At 33.6% G+C, this 18,035-nt stretch overlaps 1 protein-coding gene across 9 annotated transcripts in view; it reads left to right on the top strand.

Moving 5' to 3' along the window:
• BLTP1 (bridge-like lipid transfer protein family member 1) overlaps positions 1 to 18,035 on the top strand; it is a 210,186-nt gene that overhangs the window by 107,775 nt on the left and 84,376 nt on the right. For all 9 annotated transcript variants that reach the window (XM_027063867.2, XM_053216995.1, XM_027063905.2 and 6 more), the window contains 12 exons: positions 37 to 183; positions 528 to 655; positions 985 to 1,184; positions 3,932 to 4,129; positions 4,810 to 5,021; positions 7,566 to 7,717; positions 8,163 to 8,313; positions 8,489 to 8,641; positions 10,289 to 10,529; positions 14,277 to 14,419; positions 16,866 to 17,085; positions 17,556 to 17,714. In XM_027063867.2, the coding sequence (XP_026919668.1) occupies positions 37 to 183; positions 528 to 655; positions 985 to 1,184; positions 3,932 to 4,129; positions 4,810 to 5,021; positions 7,566 to 7,717; positions 8,163 to 8,313; positions 8,489 to 8,641; positions 10,289 to 10,529; positions 14,277 to 14,419; positions 16,866 to 17,085; positions 17,556 to 17,714 (2,104 nt within the window). The remainder of the gene's footprint in view (positions 1 to 36; positions 184 to 527; positions 656 to 984; positions 1,185 to 3,931; positions 4,130 to 4,809; positions 5,022 to 7,565; positions 7,718 to 8,162; positions 8,314 to 8,488; positions 8,642 to 10,288; positions 10,530 to 14,276; positions 14,420 to 16,865; positions 17,086 to 17,555; positions 17,715 to 18,035) is intronic.

Genomic DNA, 18,035 nt, shown 5'->3' with positions numbered 1-18,035 from the left:
AGTTCTCTGAAATAATAATTCTACTTTAATCTCTAGCTATCTTCCAAACAAGATGTTAGAGGAACAAAAACTGAACATACTACCATAGGAACTACTAACCAAGGACAAGCACAGACAAATCTTATAATGAAGCAAGATAATGTAACAATTAAAGGTCTTCAGGCTAATGTTAGCATACCAAAGGTAACAATTTAAAAAATTTTCCAGAAAGAGGAAAACATTTTGGTGGGTTTTATCCTTTGTATTTACTAAGCTGAATGGTGGTAGAATAGATTATATCAAAAATATATATTTTATTTTTTGATGATCTAATGGAAAAATTAATATAGTTTACTTAATTGGAATATGGGGTAATATTTATAAAATATTCCACATCCATCCAATAAGAATTGAATTATGATTATGAGAATCTATCAGACACATACATACATGATTCTTAACAGTAGTTTTTCAGTTTCTTGTATATTTTATGTTTAACTGATAATTTTTAAGTTTTTAACTCTGAAATTTATGACATTTTGTGTTAGGTAAACTTATGTTTGTTACAAGCCTCCGTGGAAGAATCTCCAAGTACAGCTGCTAATAAAAGCGTGACTCATGTTTCTCTAGTAGCATTGTGTTTTGACAGAATTGCTACACAAGTTCGTATGAACAGGTAAGATTTATTAATTTGAGCCATAATTTTCTTGTTGGATGTAAAAGCAAGAAACAGTCATCATTTTAATATATTTCTGAAAACTGGTGCTAATACTCAAAATTTGTATTGGAATTTCAAATATCACTTTATAGATATGCAAAGTAGGTTTTTAAAAGTTCATACTGTTTTTACACATACTATTTTTCAGTAAACACTGAAAAACTTGTTATGAATATTGGTTTAATTAAAACAGTGGAATTAAAAAAAATTTATTAAATGTTTTTACTGAACTATATTGTTTACATGTTAACTGTCATACTTCTTTTTTTTTTTCTTTTTCCATAAAGAGGTGTGGTTGAAGAGACTTCAAACAATGCAGAACCTGGTAGAACATCAAATTTTGATAGGTATGTCCATGCCACTAAGATGCAGCCTCAGTCATCTGGATCTCTCAGATCAAATGCTGGAGCAGAAAAAGGCAAAGAAATTGCAGCCAAGTTAAATATTCATCGAGTTCATGGGCAACTTAGGGGTCTTGATACAACAGGTAGGATTCTACAACAGATATTTTTCCTTGACATGTATAAATGTAAGAAGAATTTGCAAAAGGAAACATGATTTTTAAAAATATTGCTACAATTTGAGTATTTTATAAGAGAAAGGTATTTCTGCATATATTGAACACATGGTATTTGTTTAGTTACTCGTGTTCTATGACAGTGGAAGGTAAACTGTGGTAGGAAAGTGAGTGGTATGGCCCAAATTAGGAACTGCTTCTGTCTCCTCTCTTTTTTCTTCATAGTATCTGCTGGCTCATTATAAAACAGAGAGTATGATCTTTATCATCTTTCTTACTTTTTAATCATTCTGTTGGCACAACTTCATTAAAAAGAATTAATTGCAAGGGGCACCTTCGTGGCTCAGTTGGTTAAGCGTCCCATTCTTGATTTCGGCTCAGGTCATGATCTTGCAGTTTGTGAGTTTAAGCCCGTCAGGCTCTTTGCTGACAGTGCAGAGCCTGTTGGGATTCTCTATCTCCCTCTCTCTCTGCCCCTCCCCTGCTCACTTCTCTCTGTCTCTCTCTCAAAAGTAAATAAGTAAATGTAAAAGATTATTATCTTCTATATAAAAAAGAATTAATTGCAATATAAAAAGCTGTTAGTCAAATCTATAAAATATAGTAACAATAAGAACAATAGCTGTGTCTCTTAAAGTCCCTCTTGAGGTGAAAAGCTAGAGATGTTACATATCCTTTTAATATTTTTGATGTAATTTAGTGCATAGCTCATTTTATTTTATTTTTTTAAATTTTTTTTAACGTTTATTTATTTTTGAGACAGAGAGAGACAGAGCATGAATGGGGGAGGGTCAGCGAGAGAGGGAGACACAGAATCCGAAACAGGCTCCAGGCTCTGAGCGGTCAGCACAGAGCCCGACGCGGGGCTCAAACTCAGGGACCGCGAGATCATGACCTGAGCTGAAGTCAGACGCTTAACCGACTGAGCCACCCAGGCGCCCCTACATAGCTCATTTTAAAGGCTTCAGTGATCTCAGATTGTCAGAGATTCAATCTAGAAAAAAATGGAATGTGTCACTCTTACTTGAGATGATTGCTATGTTAAAATCTATATATAGGACAGGTGACCAATCCTGAATGAACAAATGACTACCTTGAGTTTGCTCATTGTATTCTGTGAGCTCTGAAGTTTCCATGATTCTTGTATATATCCTGGGTCTGTGTAACTGCTGTGGCTTTCTCAAAGCTTATTTCACCATCCTTGTGTTTGAGGGCAAAGCATTTTGAGGATTCCAAATAAAAAGACTTCATGGCTGCCTGAAATCTATTGTCCTAGAGCTGGTACAAAATATAGTGGCTTAAATATAAAAAGGCTTAGTTTGCACTGGTAACCAGTTTGCGCTTGGGTGTTGTAGAGACTGTAAGAAGTAATTAAATAGAATTTTAAAAGGCACACTATGTTGAAAAAAGTCATTAAAGACAAAACATAGTGTAAAAAAGCGTATGTAAAAAACATAATGTTAAAAAAAATGTAATTGTCTTTATATGTGCATAAGATATCTGTGAAAGGATTCTCAATAATCTAATGACATTTGTTACCTAAAGGGAGGGGAGGTGGATGTCCGAGTGTGGTATTGGAGCTTTTCATTGCATACCCTTTCACACATTTTGGATCTTTGATTTATGCAAGTAATTATCTAATCCAAAAATTTCAGTAAAATTTAAGTTAAATTCTCATCTTATATCATACATCAGAATAAGTTCATGGAATTAAAGGCAAGTATGAAAAAAATAAATAATGGAAAAACATAGAAAAACGTAAGTGAACATTTAGTCTCTGACAAGGGAAGACTTTTTAATCATAAGTGCAAAATACAGTGTTTTCGTATGATGGGATGTTATGTAACAATTAAAATAGTATCTTTGAAGAATTTTTAATGCCCTCAGGAAGTTATCATGGTTTGCTGTTAACTTGAAATGTGGGAACCAAAGCTGGTTTGTTTGTAAAATAATCTCTAAAATGCTAGAAAGAAATTTAATTCAAATGTAAACAAGTTTATCTCTGAGTGCTAAATTTACATGTTTTTTTTTTAAACCTTTTTTTTTTTTTCCTTTTCTCTCTTAGCTGTAATCATAGAAAGAAATGAAAAAAGTAAACTAAAAGCCTTTGCCAGGCATGCAGGATGTTAGTTTCCATATTGCATATTGTAAGCAGTGGAATTATTATGGCAATGTCTGTTATGAATTGTAATTACATAAAATGTGTTACCATAAAGTAATCTTTTAGTAAAAGCTGTAATTTTCCTATTTTCTAATGTTTTTCCTAAAGCTGGGTAATTAATTAAAATAATTTTTTTTGTAACACAATGAGAAATTCTTTTTGTGACATGAGAACATAATTAAAATAATTTTTTTTTTGTAACATGATGATGTAAAAATAGTTTACCATGAAACTGAATTATTCAGGAGCTATTTAACTTTAGATTTTTAGAGTGTCCTATAATCTTTCAGAAATGAATTCATTCTGCCTCTGAGCAATTATTTGTTAACTGTGGAATCCCTTTTCCTCCCTTTTACTTCAGTGAGATTCTGGCACTTTTTAAGTAGTAAGATATTAGGCATTATTTTAGAAGTTGGTTGGTTCATTTATTTTTATTTTTGACAGGGTATTAAGATATCTTTTTAAGATATGCCAAATGTTTCTTTTTTTTTTTTTTTTTTTAAATACAAACCTCTCTGTCTTTGAAAATGGTCATCTTGTTCTCTTTTGATAATAGATATTGGTACCTGTGCCATCACTGCTATTCCTTTTGAGAAATCCAAAGTTTTATTTACTCTTGAAGAGTTGGATGAGTTTACTTTTGTGGATGAAACTGATCAGCAAGCTGTTCCAGATGTGACTCGCATAGGTCCCAGCCAAGAAAAATGGGGTTGGATAATGTTTGAATGTGGACTTGAAAATTTAACCATAAAAGGTAAGCATTCTTAAAAAATTCTGCTTAAATGAGGGACAAATTGACCCCATGTTGCTGAAATGTTTTGAATGATTGTGATTTTTAATAACCTGAATCAGCATATTTAAGCAGAAAGTGTGGTATGTGGGACTATTTACCAGGGTGGGTGCTCCATCCCAATTGCATAAGTGGAACTTTCCCTTCGTTGTGTGATTCAAAACTAACAGAGCATGTAGACATACAAAGCATCAGTGGTTGAACAGAAAAATCTGTGGTTCAGAAAAAATTTTTGAATAAAATATAAAGCCACCCAGCTTTTGAAAGTTTGTGTCTTTGGAAACTGGATTTTTGATTAGTAGAGATTTGCAGGATGAAAATACAGTAAATCCTTTATTCAGTGAGACACACTGACTTACAGTTACATTTGTTTTCTTTTATATTACTGAATAATATACAAAAAAAGGGAAGGCTGAGTTGTATATAAGACTTTAGGTTTAGTCATGTATGATAGTAATTTTATATGCCTACAATTCTTTATCTGATAATCTAATCTTATGTGACTTTTATGGATAAGGACAAGTTTTGATGAGAAAGAATATCTTCATGAATTTTTATTTTTTGTTTTTATCTTTATGGATACTGTAGAGTACAGCATTTATACACCTACCATTTTTAATAAATATATTCTTTCATTTTTAAAGGAGGAAGACAATCTGGTGCTGTTTTATATAATACGTTTGGAATTATGGGTAAAGCTAGTGTCACAGAAAGAGGTGGAGTGCTGACATCCAATAATTCTTCTGATTCTCCAACTGGCAGTGGCTATAATACTGATGTTTCTGATGATAATCTTCCTTGTGATCGAATAAGTCCTTCTTCAGACTTAAATGGAAATTCTGTTTCAGATGAACAAGTTGGTGAATTTTTAATAGTAATAGCGCTTTGAAAAATAACAGAAAACTGCACACCCAATTCACAGTTAATTTCTGGAGTATATTTGCTTGTCTTTCCATATTTTAGATTTTGCTTAAATAGTAATCAAAGTATTTTGGTGATTATATACTACTACTAGAGTGTAAGTTCTGAAATGTAGGTACCATACCATAGATCTATTTGTATCTGCTGTAGTGCTTTGCTTTATAGCTTGCTCATATTAGGCACTTAATATTTGTTGAATTATTAAATTAATAGAATATCAGAAAAGTAGTCATTGTTTTTATGTTGTTTCAAGGATTTTATATGCAATTCATTTATTGTTTTTATAATGGTAGAATGTCATGATGAATAATAGCAATAATGAAAATATTCAAAATTCTAGATTATAGAAGAGTTGTACCAGTGATTGGGGCAAGTTATTTCATCTCCGAAGTTTCTTCATCTGTATAGTATTATAATGATATTGACCTTCTAATTTGTTAAGATTAAAGGAGATAATACATATGAAAGGTCTAACTCAGTGTCTGGCGCATAGTAAGAACTTGATAGATGTTGTTTTTAAACATATATATACATATACTTCTAATCATTTGAAAATTAGACCAGTTGAAGAGGAAAGAAACCACCTTTTAAGAAATGTCATGGATATCCAGTATCCATTGGCATAATGAGCTCTGAACCCTAGGTTTCTAGGAATTTAGTTTTGAAACATTTATTTTGATTTGAGGCATAGTTCAAGAGTTTAATCACAGTTTTCTTGTGAGGTCTTTGGAAGTATTTGAATGGTGGTTGGGAATTAGCACTTTAATTAAGGAAATTAAAAAATCCAATAGGTTCTCACTGGACAAAAGAACTGGGAAAAACCAGCTGTGCTCTCTGTCCTTCTATCCTGCTAATATACTTGACAGAAACTCAGGTGTCTTCCTTGATCTCTCTGATCCTACCCTCCTTGCTGAGTATCTCTAAATTTTGTAACATTGCTTACTTTGGCTTCTCTGACTTTTGCTGGTCCATGTCCTTATTCAGTTCTTTGTCCTTAAATGTGGGTGTTCACCCCACGTTCTCTTTTTGGCTACCTTGCTTTTTTTGCTATTTGTCCACTCCCTGGTTTATTTCATTTCCTAGTCCTGCTCCATAATTTGGTGACACTACTCTTGCCCATTGGTTATGCTTTTAGCACTAACCCTTCACCTGAGCCCCCCGAATTACATGCATTGGCCTTTAGCTGTCATCATTTACACATACCATAGGTGCCCAAAATTCGGTCAACCTAAATCTAAGTGTATTACTGCTTTGCTTCACATTTTATTATAATTAGTTGCTTATTACCTACAAGCTCCCTTCCCTTTTTAAAATTTGAGTTCTTGAAGACTTTCTTCTCACAGCCTTGTCTGAAACCCACAGGTCAGGTGTATTTGAGAATTCAGACTTTTTTTCCTTTAAGAGAAAGGTAATAACTGTGTGTGGTTTATATGTTACATAAACACCTAGTGGAATCTGAGATAGCACTGTGTCTTGAAGTATTTAAATACTTATGTAGCACAACATTAATAAAAATGCCAAATGGGATAAATAGCCCGTCACCAGTTCAGATCAAATTTTGTTGCCACATTTACACAGAAATATTTAGATTTTTCAGAACATTGTAATTTTAGAATTGCAGATAAGGAATGTCGACTTATATTTAGTGCCTTCTAACTTTAAAATTACTGTTGCCTATGGTTCAAGTTGGTTTTTTAGCACTTAGGATTCAAACTATTTTGTGGATACTCTAGATTCCTTAATCATCCCACAAGAAAATGTCAGTCTTTTCTTCATCTTGATCACAAGTGAATCAGAGAGCTATAAGTAGACATTACAGGCCGTAGACTTTTTTGTTTCCTTAATATTATTCTTACCTCCTTGCATTCTAAAGAGTGGTGATTATACATTTAAAAAATACTCCTCTATTTCTTAATACTGATTCAGACTGCTAGCATATAAGATAACTCAGAATTTTTGATTGTAGAGTGTTGTTTATTTGAACATGGACTACACTAGTATTTTTATGGCACTTTATTTGGAAGTTTAAAGTATTTTGTTAAACTGGAATGGAAAATAGATTGTGGTGGGAAGCAGAAGACCTTAATTCTATCACTCATTCTCCTACTTAATATTGTATGACCTTTTGGCAAATCACCAAACCTCTTTCTCTCACTTTCTTCACGTGGAAAAAATAACAGTTAAACATCTCTAAACAAATGTGATTGAATGAAGTGATCATGAGAAACCCTTCAGTTCCAAGATTTCTTGATTTATGGTTTGTTGTTACAGTGCAGTGGCTTCTCAGACTATGCTCCTTGGAGCTTCAAGGGTCTCTAGATATTTCTCAGAATCAGGCTGAGCAGGGTTTATGTTACCTGTTTTATATAAAGGTGTTATCTGTAGAACTTGCTTTGTTGGGAAGATTTTGTGCTTAAAACATTAACCTTTGCACTAGTGATTTTAAGGAGCTAAGTTTTTGGTTTTTGAATTTATGTAGGATGAAGGAGTTGAATCTGATGATTTGAAAAAAGATCTACCTCTGATGCCTCCACCTCCAGATTCATGTAGCATGAAGTTGACCATCAAGGAAATATGGTTTAGTTTTGCAGCTCCCACCAATGTGAGATCTCCTACACATTCATTTTCTAGGTAAAAAGTTTTTAAAATGTAGTACTATTCCTTGATGTTACTTTATTTTAAATAACATAAAATTCTGTCTAATGTTTTTTAAATTATTTTTCTGATATACCTAGCATTAGGGTTGCCACTTTCTTACCATATTTCCTACTTTCATGCTTTCTATAGACCTTATTATTCTCTTGTTTGACTCTTTTTCTTTTCTAGGGCTTTAGTTTTATATGTCATCTCACCATGAACTTCTTACTTTCACCTCTAATAGGTTTTAATAATTTTCTTTTTTTCCTATTATCTGTTCTTGGCATTTCTACTTATATGTTCATAATGTATCTGGTAACCAAAAGGAAAAGAAATTTTGCCTAAGTAAAATAGCCACTAAGTATAGTAAGTATGGATTATTGTTTGAAATACAAATCTTGACACTTGTTTTTGTAATTTTTTTTTTTAATATTCAAAGGCAGCTGAACCTTTTAAGCACTGCAACTCCAGCTGTTGGTGCATGGCTTGTTCCCATTGATCAACTCAAATCATCCTTAAACAAATTAGAAACTGAGGGCACCTTGAGAATTTGTGCTGTTATGGGATGCATAATGACAGAAGCATTAGAGGTATGTCTTTCAACAATACAAGGTATCATACAGAATTTATTATTGAACATGATCCCTTATTGTTCATCATTGTTGGAAAACATCAGACCTGCAAGTTCTTGATTACTAGATATCTTCTATTTGCACTGTCTTTGATTTATATAACTCTAAATCTGTTGTTTTTGCTTTGTTTCAGAATAAAAGTGTACATTTTCCGCTGAGAAGTAAATACAACAGACTTACAAAAGTTGCACGTTTTCTCCAAGAAAATCCTTCATGTTTGCTGTGCAATATACTACATCACTACCTGCACCAGGCAAATTACTCCATCATTGATGATGCTACAATGGTGAGTTATGGAAACCATATGTGAAACCATAGATTAGTTTTAAAGAAGCCTCTATTCTTTAGAGGAGCCATTCATTGATCCATGGGGTTTGAGATGTGGATGAGAAGTCTAGAGGAGAAATACAATTAGAAATACTGGCTTATAGACAACAGTGGGCTCAGATGAATGATTTGGGAGTTGCCAACATGAAAGTGTTAGAAGCTGTAGATGAAAACTTCTAGATGGATGAAACTTCTAGGGATGATGGCGTGTTGAGGGAGAAACTGGTCCAGAATGGATCCCTGAAGAATACCAAAATTAAAGTGGGGTGGCGAGAGGGTGGATAGAGCTACACAGAATGCTGAGGAGGGAAAGTAACAGGTAGGAGAATGAGGAATAAATGCCTTAGAAGCCAAAGGTTTAAAGAATTTCAAGCAAAAAGTAATCACCAGCATCAGATTTCACAGAAATGTTTAATAAAATAGGGGCTAATTAATGGTTAAGGGGAGAATGTATAATAATACAAAATAAATACAATATATGTCTGCCTCTAGAAAAGCACTACAGAAGATAACATGTCATCATTAGAGGTTTAGAACTTGAGGATCTCTCTTCTCTCCAAGCTTTAGGTCAATAGAAAATGCATGAGAAGTTTAGCCAAATTAGGGATCATTCTATCAGTATTTATTAATGATAACCTCCAATGAGAGAATCTCTAGTAAATGATGGATTTGAAAAAGGTACTTAGACCTGAGACTAGTATAGTGCTTTCTACTCCTACCCTGGAAATTGAAGGCTGGAGGTCCACAGTGCAAGGCTAGCTTGCTCATCTACTCATAGGCAGAGACACTGGAACTGAAATGCCACCAGGCATTTCTCATGTATGGATGCTTTGCCAAGATATGCTTTATATGTAAGAGGAAGAAGCAGAAGATGGCTCTCCTTACTTGAGTCTAAGAATTAAAGGACAGGCTAAGAGATCTGATGTTCCTCAGAAAGCAAGTAAGGTGATTTCTGCTGTCTAATAAATGTCTGTCTTCAAGCAGAGCATTTCTCCCAACACAAGGAATTACAAGAAAGGGGATGGAGAGGAGTTGGATGTTTTCCTCTTAGGAAATTAGGAATTAGCCAAATTTTCTTTCTTAAAATCATCACCATGTGGAATAAAGTATATTCTAAATTATGTAATTGTTAATGATAATACCTTTAACTTTGAAAGCAGTTACAAATTCAACTGTGTTCAGCATTTAACCATAGTAATTTATTTATTTTTAATGTTAAAATAGTGGTGGTTACCTAATCTTTGAAGGGAATAATTTCATTCTGTTTGTTTAATGAATATTCCAGGTAGCTCAGAATACATTTGATTTCCTCAATTGAGTAAAAAAGGTACAGTGGACTGAATGGTTCTTAACGAGAATCCCAATTTTGCGCCTCATATTTAGCTTCTTATTCACCTGGTAATGTGTTATGACAGAAAGATGCAATGTTATATTTAGAGAATGAGTTCTATAGTCAGCTTGAAATGATCTCTTTTGTAACCTTGAACAAATTATAACACACAAATTCTAGCTTCTTCATCTCTAAATGGGAGTTATGGGGTTTAAATGAATAAATGTATGCAAAGCACTTAAATAGTAACTTACTATTAAATCATTATTGTTACAGAGTGATGGACTTCCTGCGTTGGTAACTTTAAAGAAAGGTTTAGTTGCACTGGCAAGGCAGTGGATGAAGTTTATTGTGGTGACACCAGCCTTTAAAGGAGTTAGCTTACATCGACCAGCTCAGCCCCTCAAACCTCAATCAGCTGTGGATCATGAACATGAAGATGGACTTGGGCTGGACAATGGAGGTGGTCTTCAAAGTGACACTAGTGCTGATGGAGCAGAATTTGAATTTGATGCAGGTAATCTGTAAATATTTTAGTTAGATATTACACCTTGGTAACATGGTATATGTGATAATTTTATTCATTTGTGTGCCAAAATTTGAAATTGTCATGGCTTAATTACATAAGTATGGTTTGTATTAGTCCAAATAAATGATGATAATATTGGAATCTTTATACTGACTTTTGAGTTTTATATTTAATTTCATAAAATACGATAGACTTCTCCTAATCTATCCAGTATAATAACAGACATCTTTGCATAGCTAGAATGTTTTGCGTGAAGCACATTAACTTTCTTTTAAAATTCACATTTGTATTTGTTCATTGTCTTGTCTATGACATAGTCTTTTAAAGAAGCCTTTGAATTTTACCTGGTGCCTGGTTGATTATATATTTATGTAATGTTTAGAGTCATGCTTTCAGCCTGTAATTTTATCAGCATAATGACTGTGCCAGAACACAGACAATAGATATGCTTTTCAAAATTCTATGTGCACACTTTAATGCTTTTTCAGAGGTTTTCTTTTGTTATCAAGACATGTCATTTTGAATTATACTGAATTATCATATAATATTTTGAAAAAAATATTACAAGTACCATGGAAAAGGACAGTAGCCTTAAAATTAGAGCTTTCAGAACATTGATATATCAAAAATCTCCCAACAAACAAAAGTCCAGGGCCAGATGGCTTTTCAAATTCTACCAGACATTTAAACAAGATTTAATACCTAGTCTTCTCAAACTATTCCAGAAAATATGAATGGAAGGAAAACTTCCAAACTCATTCTGCCAGGCCAAGCATTACCTTGATCCAAAACCAGACAAGGATCCCGCTAAAAAGGAGAATTACAGGTCCATATCCCTAATGAACCCAGATGCAAAAATTCTCAACAAGATGCTAGCAAATCAAATCCAGCAGTACATTAAAGGAATTATTTACCATTATCAAGTGGGATTTAATCCTAGGCTGCAGGGGTGGTTCAATATTTGCAAATCAATCAATGTGATACACCACATTAATAAAAGAAAGGGTAAGAACCATGACCCTTTCAATGGATTCAGAAAAAGCATTTGACAAAATATAGCATCTGTTCCTGATAAAAACCCTCAATAAAGTAGGTATAGATGGAACATACCTCAACATCATAAAGGGCATATACAAAGACCCACAACTAATGCCATCCTTAATGAGGAAAACTGAGAGCTTTTCCTCTAAGGTCAGGAACAAAACAGAGGTGTCCACTCTCACCATTACTATTTAACATAGTACTGGAAATCTTAGCCTCAGCAATCAGACAACCAAAGGAAATAAAAAGCGTCCAAATCAGCCATGAAGAAGTCAAACTTTCACTATTTGCAGATAACTTGATATGCTATGTAGAAAATCTGAAAGACTCCACCAAAAAAATTGCTAGAACACATGAATTCAGCAAAGTTCAGGACACAAAATTTATATACAGAAATCGGTTGCATTTCTATACACCAATAATAACACAGCAGAAAAAGAAATCAAGGGATCAGTCTCCAAAGTTGCTCCAGAAACCGTATGATACCTATGAATAAACCTAACTAAAGAGTCAAGAGATCTGTACTCTGAGAACTGTAGAACACATATGAAAGAAATTGAAGAGGACACAAAGAAATGGAAAAGCATCCCATGCTCATGAATTGGAAGAATAAGTATTGTTAAAATGGCAATACTACCCAAAGCAATCTGTGCATTTAATGCAATCCCTATCAAAATACCACCAGCATCTAGAATAAAATACTAGAATAAATAATCCTAAAATTTGTATGGAAACACAAAAGACCCTGAACAGCCAAAGCAATCCTGAAAAAGAAAAGGAGAGCTGGAAGCATCACAATTCCAGACTTAAAGCTATATTAAAAAGCTATAATCATCAAGACAGTATGGTACTGGCACAAAAGCAGACACTTAGATCAATGGAACAGAATAGAAAACCAAGAAAGGGACCCACAACTATATGGTCAACTAATCTTCAACAAAGCAGGAAAGAATATCCAATGGGGAAAAGACAGTCTCTTTAACAAATGGTGTGAGGAAACCTGGACAGCAACATGCAGAATGAACCTGGACCACTTTCTTACACCATACACAAAAATAAATTCAAAATGCATGAAAGACCTAAAGGTGAGACAGGAAACCATCAAAATCCTAGAGAAGAGAACAGGCAGCAATCTTTTTGACGTTGGCTGGAGCAACTTCTTACTAGAGATGTCACTAGAGACAAGGGAAACAAAAGCAAAAATGAACTATTGGGATCTCATCAAAATGAAAAGCTTTTACACAACAAAGGAAACAATCACCAAAATGAAAAGGTAGCTTATAGAATGGGAGAAGACATTTGCAAATGACATATCTGATAAAAGGTTAGTATCCAAAATCTATACAGAACTGATCAAACTTCACACTGAAAAAACAGATAATAGACATTTTTTCAAAGAAGACATCCAGATGGCTAACAGACACATGAAAAGTTGCTCAACATCACTCATCATCAGGGAAATACAAATCAAAACCATGATGACATACCACTTCTCACCTGTTAGAATGGCTAAAATTAACAACAGAAGAAACAACAGATGTTGGTGAGGATGTGGAGAAAGGGAAACCCTCTTGCACTATTGGTGGGAATGCAAACTGGTGCAACCACTGTGGAAGACAGTATGGAGGTTCCTCAAAAAGTTAAAAACAGAACTACCCTACAACCCAAGCAATAGCACTACAGATTCGAAGGGGTACATGTGCCCTGATGTTTATAGCAGCATTATCAACAATAGCCAAACTATTGAAAGAGTCCGAATGTCCATCAGCTGATGAATGGATAAAGATGTGGTATATATATACAATGGAATTTTACTCAACCATCATGAAGAATGAAATCTTGCCATTTACAACAACATGTATGGAAGTAGAGTTTATTATGCTAAGCAAAATAAGCCAGTCAGAGAAAGACAAATACCATATGATTTCACTCATATGTGGAATTTAAGAAACAAAGCAGATGAACATAGAGGAAGAAAAAATAAAGAGGGAAGTAAACCCTAAGAGACTCTTAACTATAGTAAACAAACTGAGGGTGAATGGAGTGAAATGGGTGGGGAGAATGGGCTAAATGGGTGATGGGCATTAAGGAGGGTACTTTTTACAATGAGCACTGGATGTTATATGTAAGTGATGAATCACTAAATTATGCTCCTGAAACCAATAGTACACTGTATGTTAACTAAAATTTAAATAAAAATTTGGAAAAAAATCTTTACCCAGGTTTTTTGTTGTTGTTGTTGTTTTTAAAAAAACTTTATACTTAAAAGTGAATATGCTCTGAATAATAGGCTGGATTTCAAGTCTACCTGAAAATTGGAAGAATACTATAATAAACATCTCTTCTAATTAGTTATCTTCAAATGACTAGGTTAATCTGAAAATTATGTATTTGCAGCTTAGTTGAATTGTTTTTTTATCTCTATACCATTTGGGTGGCCTGTGGAGGCACTGAATAGAAGTTATTTGTTCCTTTTTTAAGATAAATGAGAAGATTGGGGTTGGGAGAATAAAAGAAAAATGTGAATTAATATTATAGTTTATTCCACAATTAATTTCAAAGAAATTTAATTTATTTATTTATTCAAGGCATATGTAAAGTTGAGTGTAGTTACACCACTAGGAACACTGGTGTTGCTGTTTCAAGAAAATGTCTAATCACCTATAGCCTACGTATTCTTTTGAACTATTTCAGCCACAGTCAGTGAACACACAATGCTGCTAGAAGGAACAGCCAACCGGCCTCCACCTGGTAGTTCTGGACCTGTAACTGGAGCTGAAATAATGAGGAAACTTTCTAAGACTCATACTCATAGTGACTCTGCATTAAAAATAAAGGTACATTATTATTACTATTTTTAGTTAGAGTAGTCTTCCAGAGAATATCTAAATTTTTGATATCTCAAATTCAAATACTAGGTATTTAAATTTAAATCTTCAAATAGTATTTCTATATTCAGTAATTAATAATTCAATAATAAATATCCTTATGGTGAAATTAACATGATTAGTAATTTAATATACAGTTAGAGTTAGGCTATTTTATGAATTTATTTACACTGTTGAGCTGGACCACCTTGGGAGCCAGACAGCCTTGGTTTCAATTCTGCCTCTGCCACTCAGTTGCTTTGTGACTGAACAAGTTACCTGTACTGTGTGTCTGTTTCCTTATCTGTCTGATGGAGATTACAGTAATAACTTTTTCCAGAAAGTCAATGTAAGAAATAGCTGTAATAGATGGAGAATGCTTAGAATAATACCTGGCACATAGTAAGAATGTAAGTTATTTGTTGTTGTCATGGGTTATGTATTTTTTGTTAGTTTCCTTTTCTGAGCAACGAAAACAACAGTTAATATATTAACTTTCTTTGAAAATCTGGGTATAGACTTATATTAATACCCAGAACCCATAAGGTAAAAGGTGATAATTTTGCTTATATTAAAATATAAAGTTTCTACACAGAAAAAAATAATGTATCATAAACAAAATAGACATATGACAAAGGGCTAATTTCCTCATATATATAAAGATCTTTTTCTAATCATTAGGAAAAAAGAGCAAAACCAAATGGAAAAATGGTATATGGACAGTTCACATAGAAATATATATACATATGTGAATATGTACCCTCTTACAAATAAAGAAATGTAAATTATTTTTTTTTAATTTTTTTTTTCAACGTTTATTTATTTTTGGGACAGAGAGAGACAGAGCATGAACGGGGGAGGGGCAGAGAGAGAGGGAGACACAGAATCGGAAACAGCCTCCAGGCTCTGAGCCATCAGCCCAGAGCCTGACGCGGGGCTCGAACTCACGGACCGCGAGATCGTGACCTGGCTGAAGTCGGACGCTTAACCGACTGCGCCACCCAGGCGCCCCAAGAAATGTAAATTAAAATGAGATTTCCATTTCCACCTGTCAGACTGAAAACAGTAAAACATTTGAATAGTGTATATTGTTGGTGAAGATGAGAAAACAGACACTCTCCTACACTACTGGTGGGAGTGTAAACTGGCACAACCTCTTGGAAGAATAATATGACAATTTGTATCAAAACTTAAAATGTGATCTTCTCTTACCCAGTATGTTCATGTCCAGGAATTCATTCTAAAGAAATGGATGTTCTAATTATTCAAAGACACATCCAATAATGTTTTTACAACACTGTTTATGATAGGAAAATAATAGAAGAAACATAAATAACTAATCATTAGAGGACTAATAAACTAGTGTACCCTGATACAGATGTAGACTATGAAGACTTAAAAAATTGTGTTTAAAAGATAAAGGAGATCTCTAAGTGGATATGGAATGGTCACCAGAGTGCTGGATTAAAGTAAACACAAAATATGGGATAATATGTATCTGTGTGTTAAAAAAAAAAAAAGGATAAATATGTGTATGTGCTTGTATAGTCATAAATTATTTAAAGAAGGATAAGATCAGTACCTTTTGAGGAAGGGATATAGTAGACTGGAGTGAGGGGATACTTTTTATTGAACAATCTTTTTGTGCTTTTAAAGTCTTCATTCTGTGTACATATTGCTCTTTTAATTAAACAATTCAATGATTGGTATACATTTGTTAAGTTTGGACTATTAGGCTTACTCTATTTCTACAGCATAGTTAGAAGGAGGATACTTTTAAACTCTCAACTCCTTAGTCAGTTTCAGGTTTTTTTTTGGTTGATGATTTTTCCTTTCTCCACAAACGTTCCTTTGTTTATGGATCATAAAAATCCCCCAGAGAATTGAATTGCAGTGCTTTGTTTCAGACCTCTTCTTTTATAGGCTTTTCTTGTACTATTTTGTACTGATCTGAAATTCTAATCTTAGATGTGACAGAGCAAATAGGGATGGGCAATTCTGTAACTTTTTATTTTCCTCAGAGAATTTCTGAAAATTGTTTTTGACATATTAGAACTCTACAGAGAATCTCTCACAGATTTTCATTATCAGGGTACCAAGAAAAGTACTACAGTATTAAGAATTTCGGGATAGAAATCTTGCCACAAGACACACGCTTCAGATTTCAAAGGGAGTTAATAATTAATTGTTAAAATAAGTGAGTGATAATAAAGGCTGTTCTTTGCATTGTACTATAACGTTTTAAAACATTTTTACATACACTTGAGATTCACCGTAGTCCTAGTAGGCACAATCTGTGTTGGTATTAACGTGAATAGTAACTAGCAGTAATAGCAACAGTAGTAGTAGTTGCAGTTATTAGCAGTCATTGTTATATACATAAGAAAGAAAGAGCCCTGTGTTGTTCCTTTTGCAGGGCATTCACCCATATCATTCTTTGAGCTATACCAGTGGAGACACTGCCACAGATTCTCCGGTACATGTTGGACGTGCTGGGATGCCAGTTAAGGAGAGTCCAAGGAAGGAGAGCCTACTCAGCTACCTGACTGGAAGCTTCCCAAGCCTGCACAACCTCCTGGAAGGGACCCCTCAAAGAAGTAGTGCAGCTGTAAAAAGCAGCTCCTTAACAAGAACAGGTACATCCTTAGTTTAGACAATTATAAGTTTACTTCTATGCAAGAATTAAAAACAAACAAGACTTAAGTTTATTTTGATTTATACTTTGGTTGCATAACTAATCTATCTATGTATTACACATAGAAATCTTTGAAAAAATATTTTGGGAAACTCTTCTCTTTGTAACTTTTGGTGTCTTCATGCCTTTAATTTGTATTTCTAAATTGCAGCATTTGACATTACTGTCAACCTAGCCATGGTATGGGATGGTGTCAAAACCAGCTAGCAGTGCATTTCTTCTTGTTATATTAAAAATAAGTTATTTATTAATGCCTTAATATCTAAATACCAGCATCATGAAGTGAGTTTGAAAACATCTGCAAAAGACAATTTAACCTGACTTTTAAAAATTAATTACATAAATCATATTTTATGCTTCCTTAGTATGTAAGTAATACATAAATAATAAACAATAAAACTTTTTTTTCAGGAAATACAATGGCCACTGATATGTTATCCGAACATCCCTTGCTATCTGAGCCATCTTCTGTGAGTTTCTATAATTGGATGTCAAATGCTGTTGGTAATCGTGGAAGTGTGGTACAGGAATCTCCTGTTACAAAGTCTGCACATAACAGCCTTCCAACAGGTATTAAGCTACGTGTTATTTTGCTTAACTGTCTAAGATGCATACATAAATTTTAACAAAATCCTGTTTTTCAGGGAATAGTCAAAAAATCTGAAATGTTTAATAGTGTTTAGTTTAAATTTTCCCATTTATGAAATATCTTTGTTAATATCAAGTTGAGAGAATAGTAAGCAGTCACTTGGTGTTCTTGTGGAAAGACAAATATGTCAAATGTGAGATTGTATATAATTTAAAGAGTTTAAAATGTCCAGTTAATGTGGCTGGTTTAATTTTCTAAATACCAAAAGGCGGTAAATGAAAACATGCAAAGTATATGGCATA

Source organism: Acinonyx jubatus, chromosome B1, assembly GCF_027475565.1.
Source record: "Acinonyx jubatus isolate Ajub_Pintada_27869175 chromosome B1, VMU_Ajub_asm_v1.0, whole genome shotgun sequence".
NCBI classification, from domain to species: domain Eukaryota; kingdom Metazoa; phylum Chordata; class Mammalia; order Carnivora; family Felidae; genus Acinonyx; species Acinonyx jubatus.
This window is presented reverse-complemented; position numbering and strand designations above follow the sequence as displayed.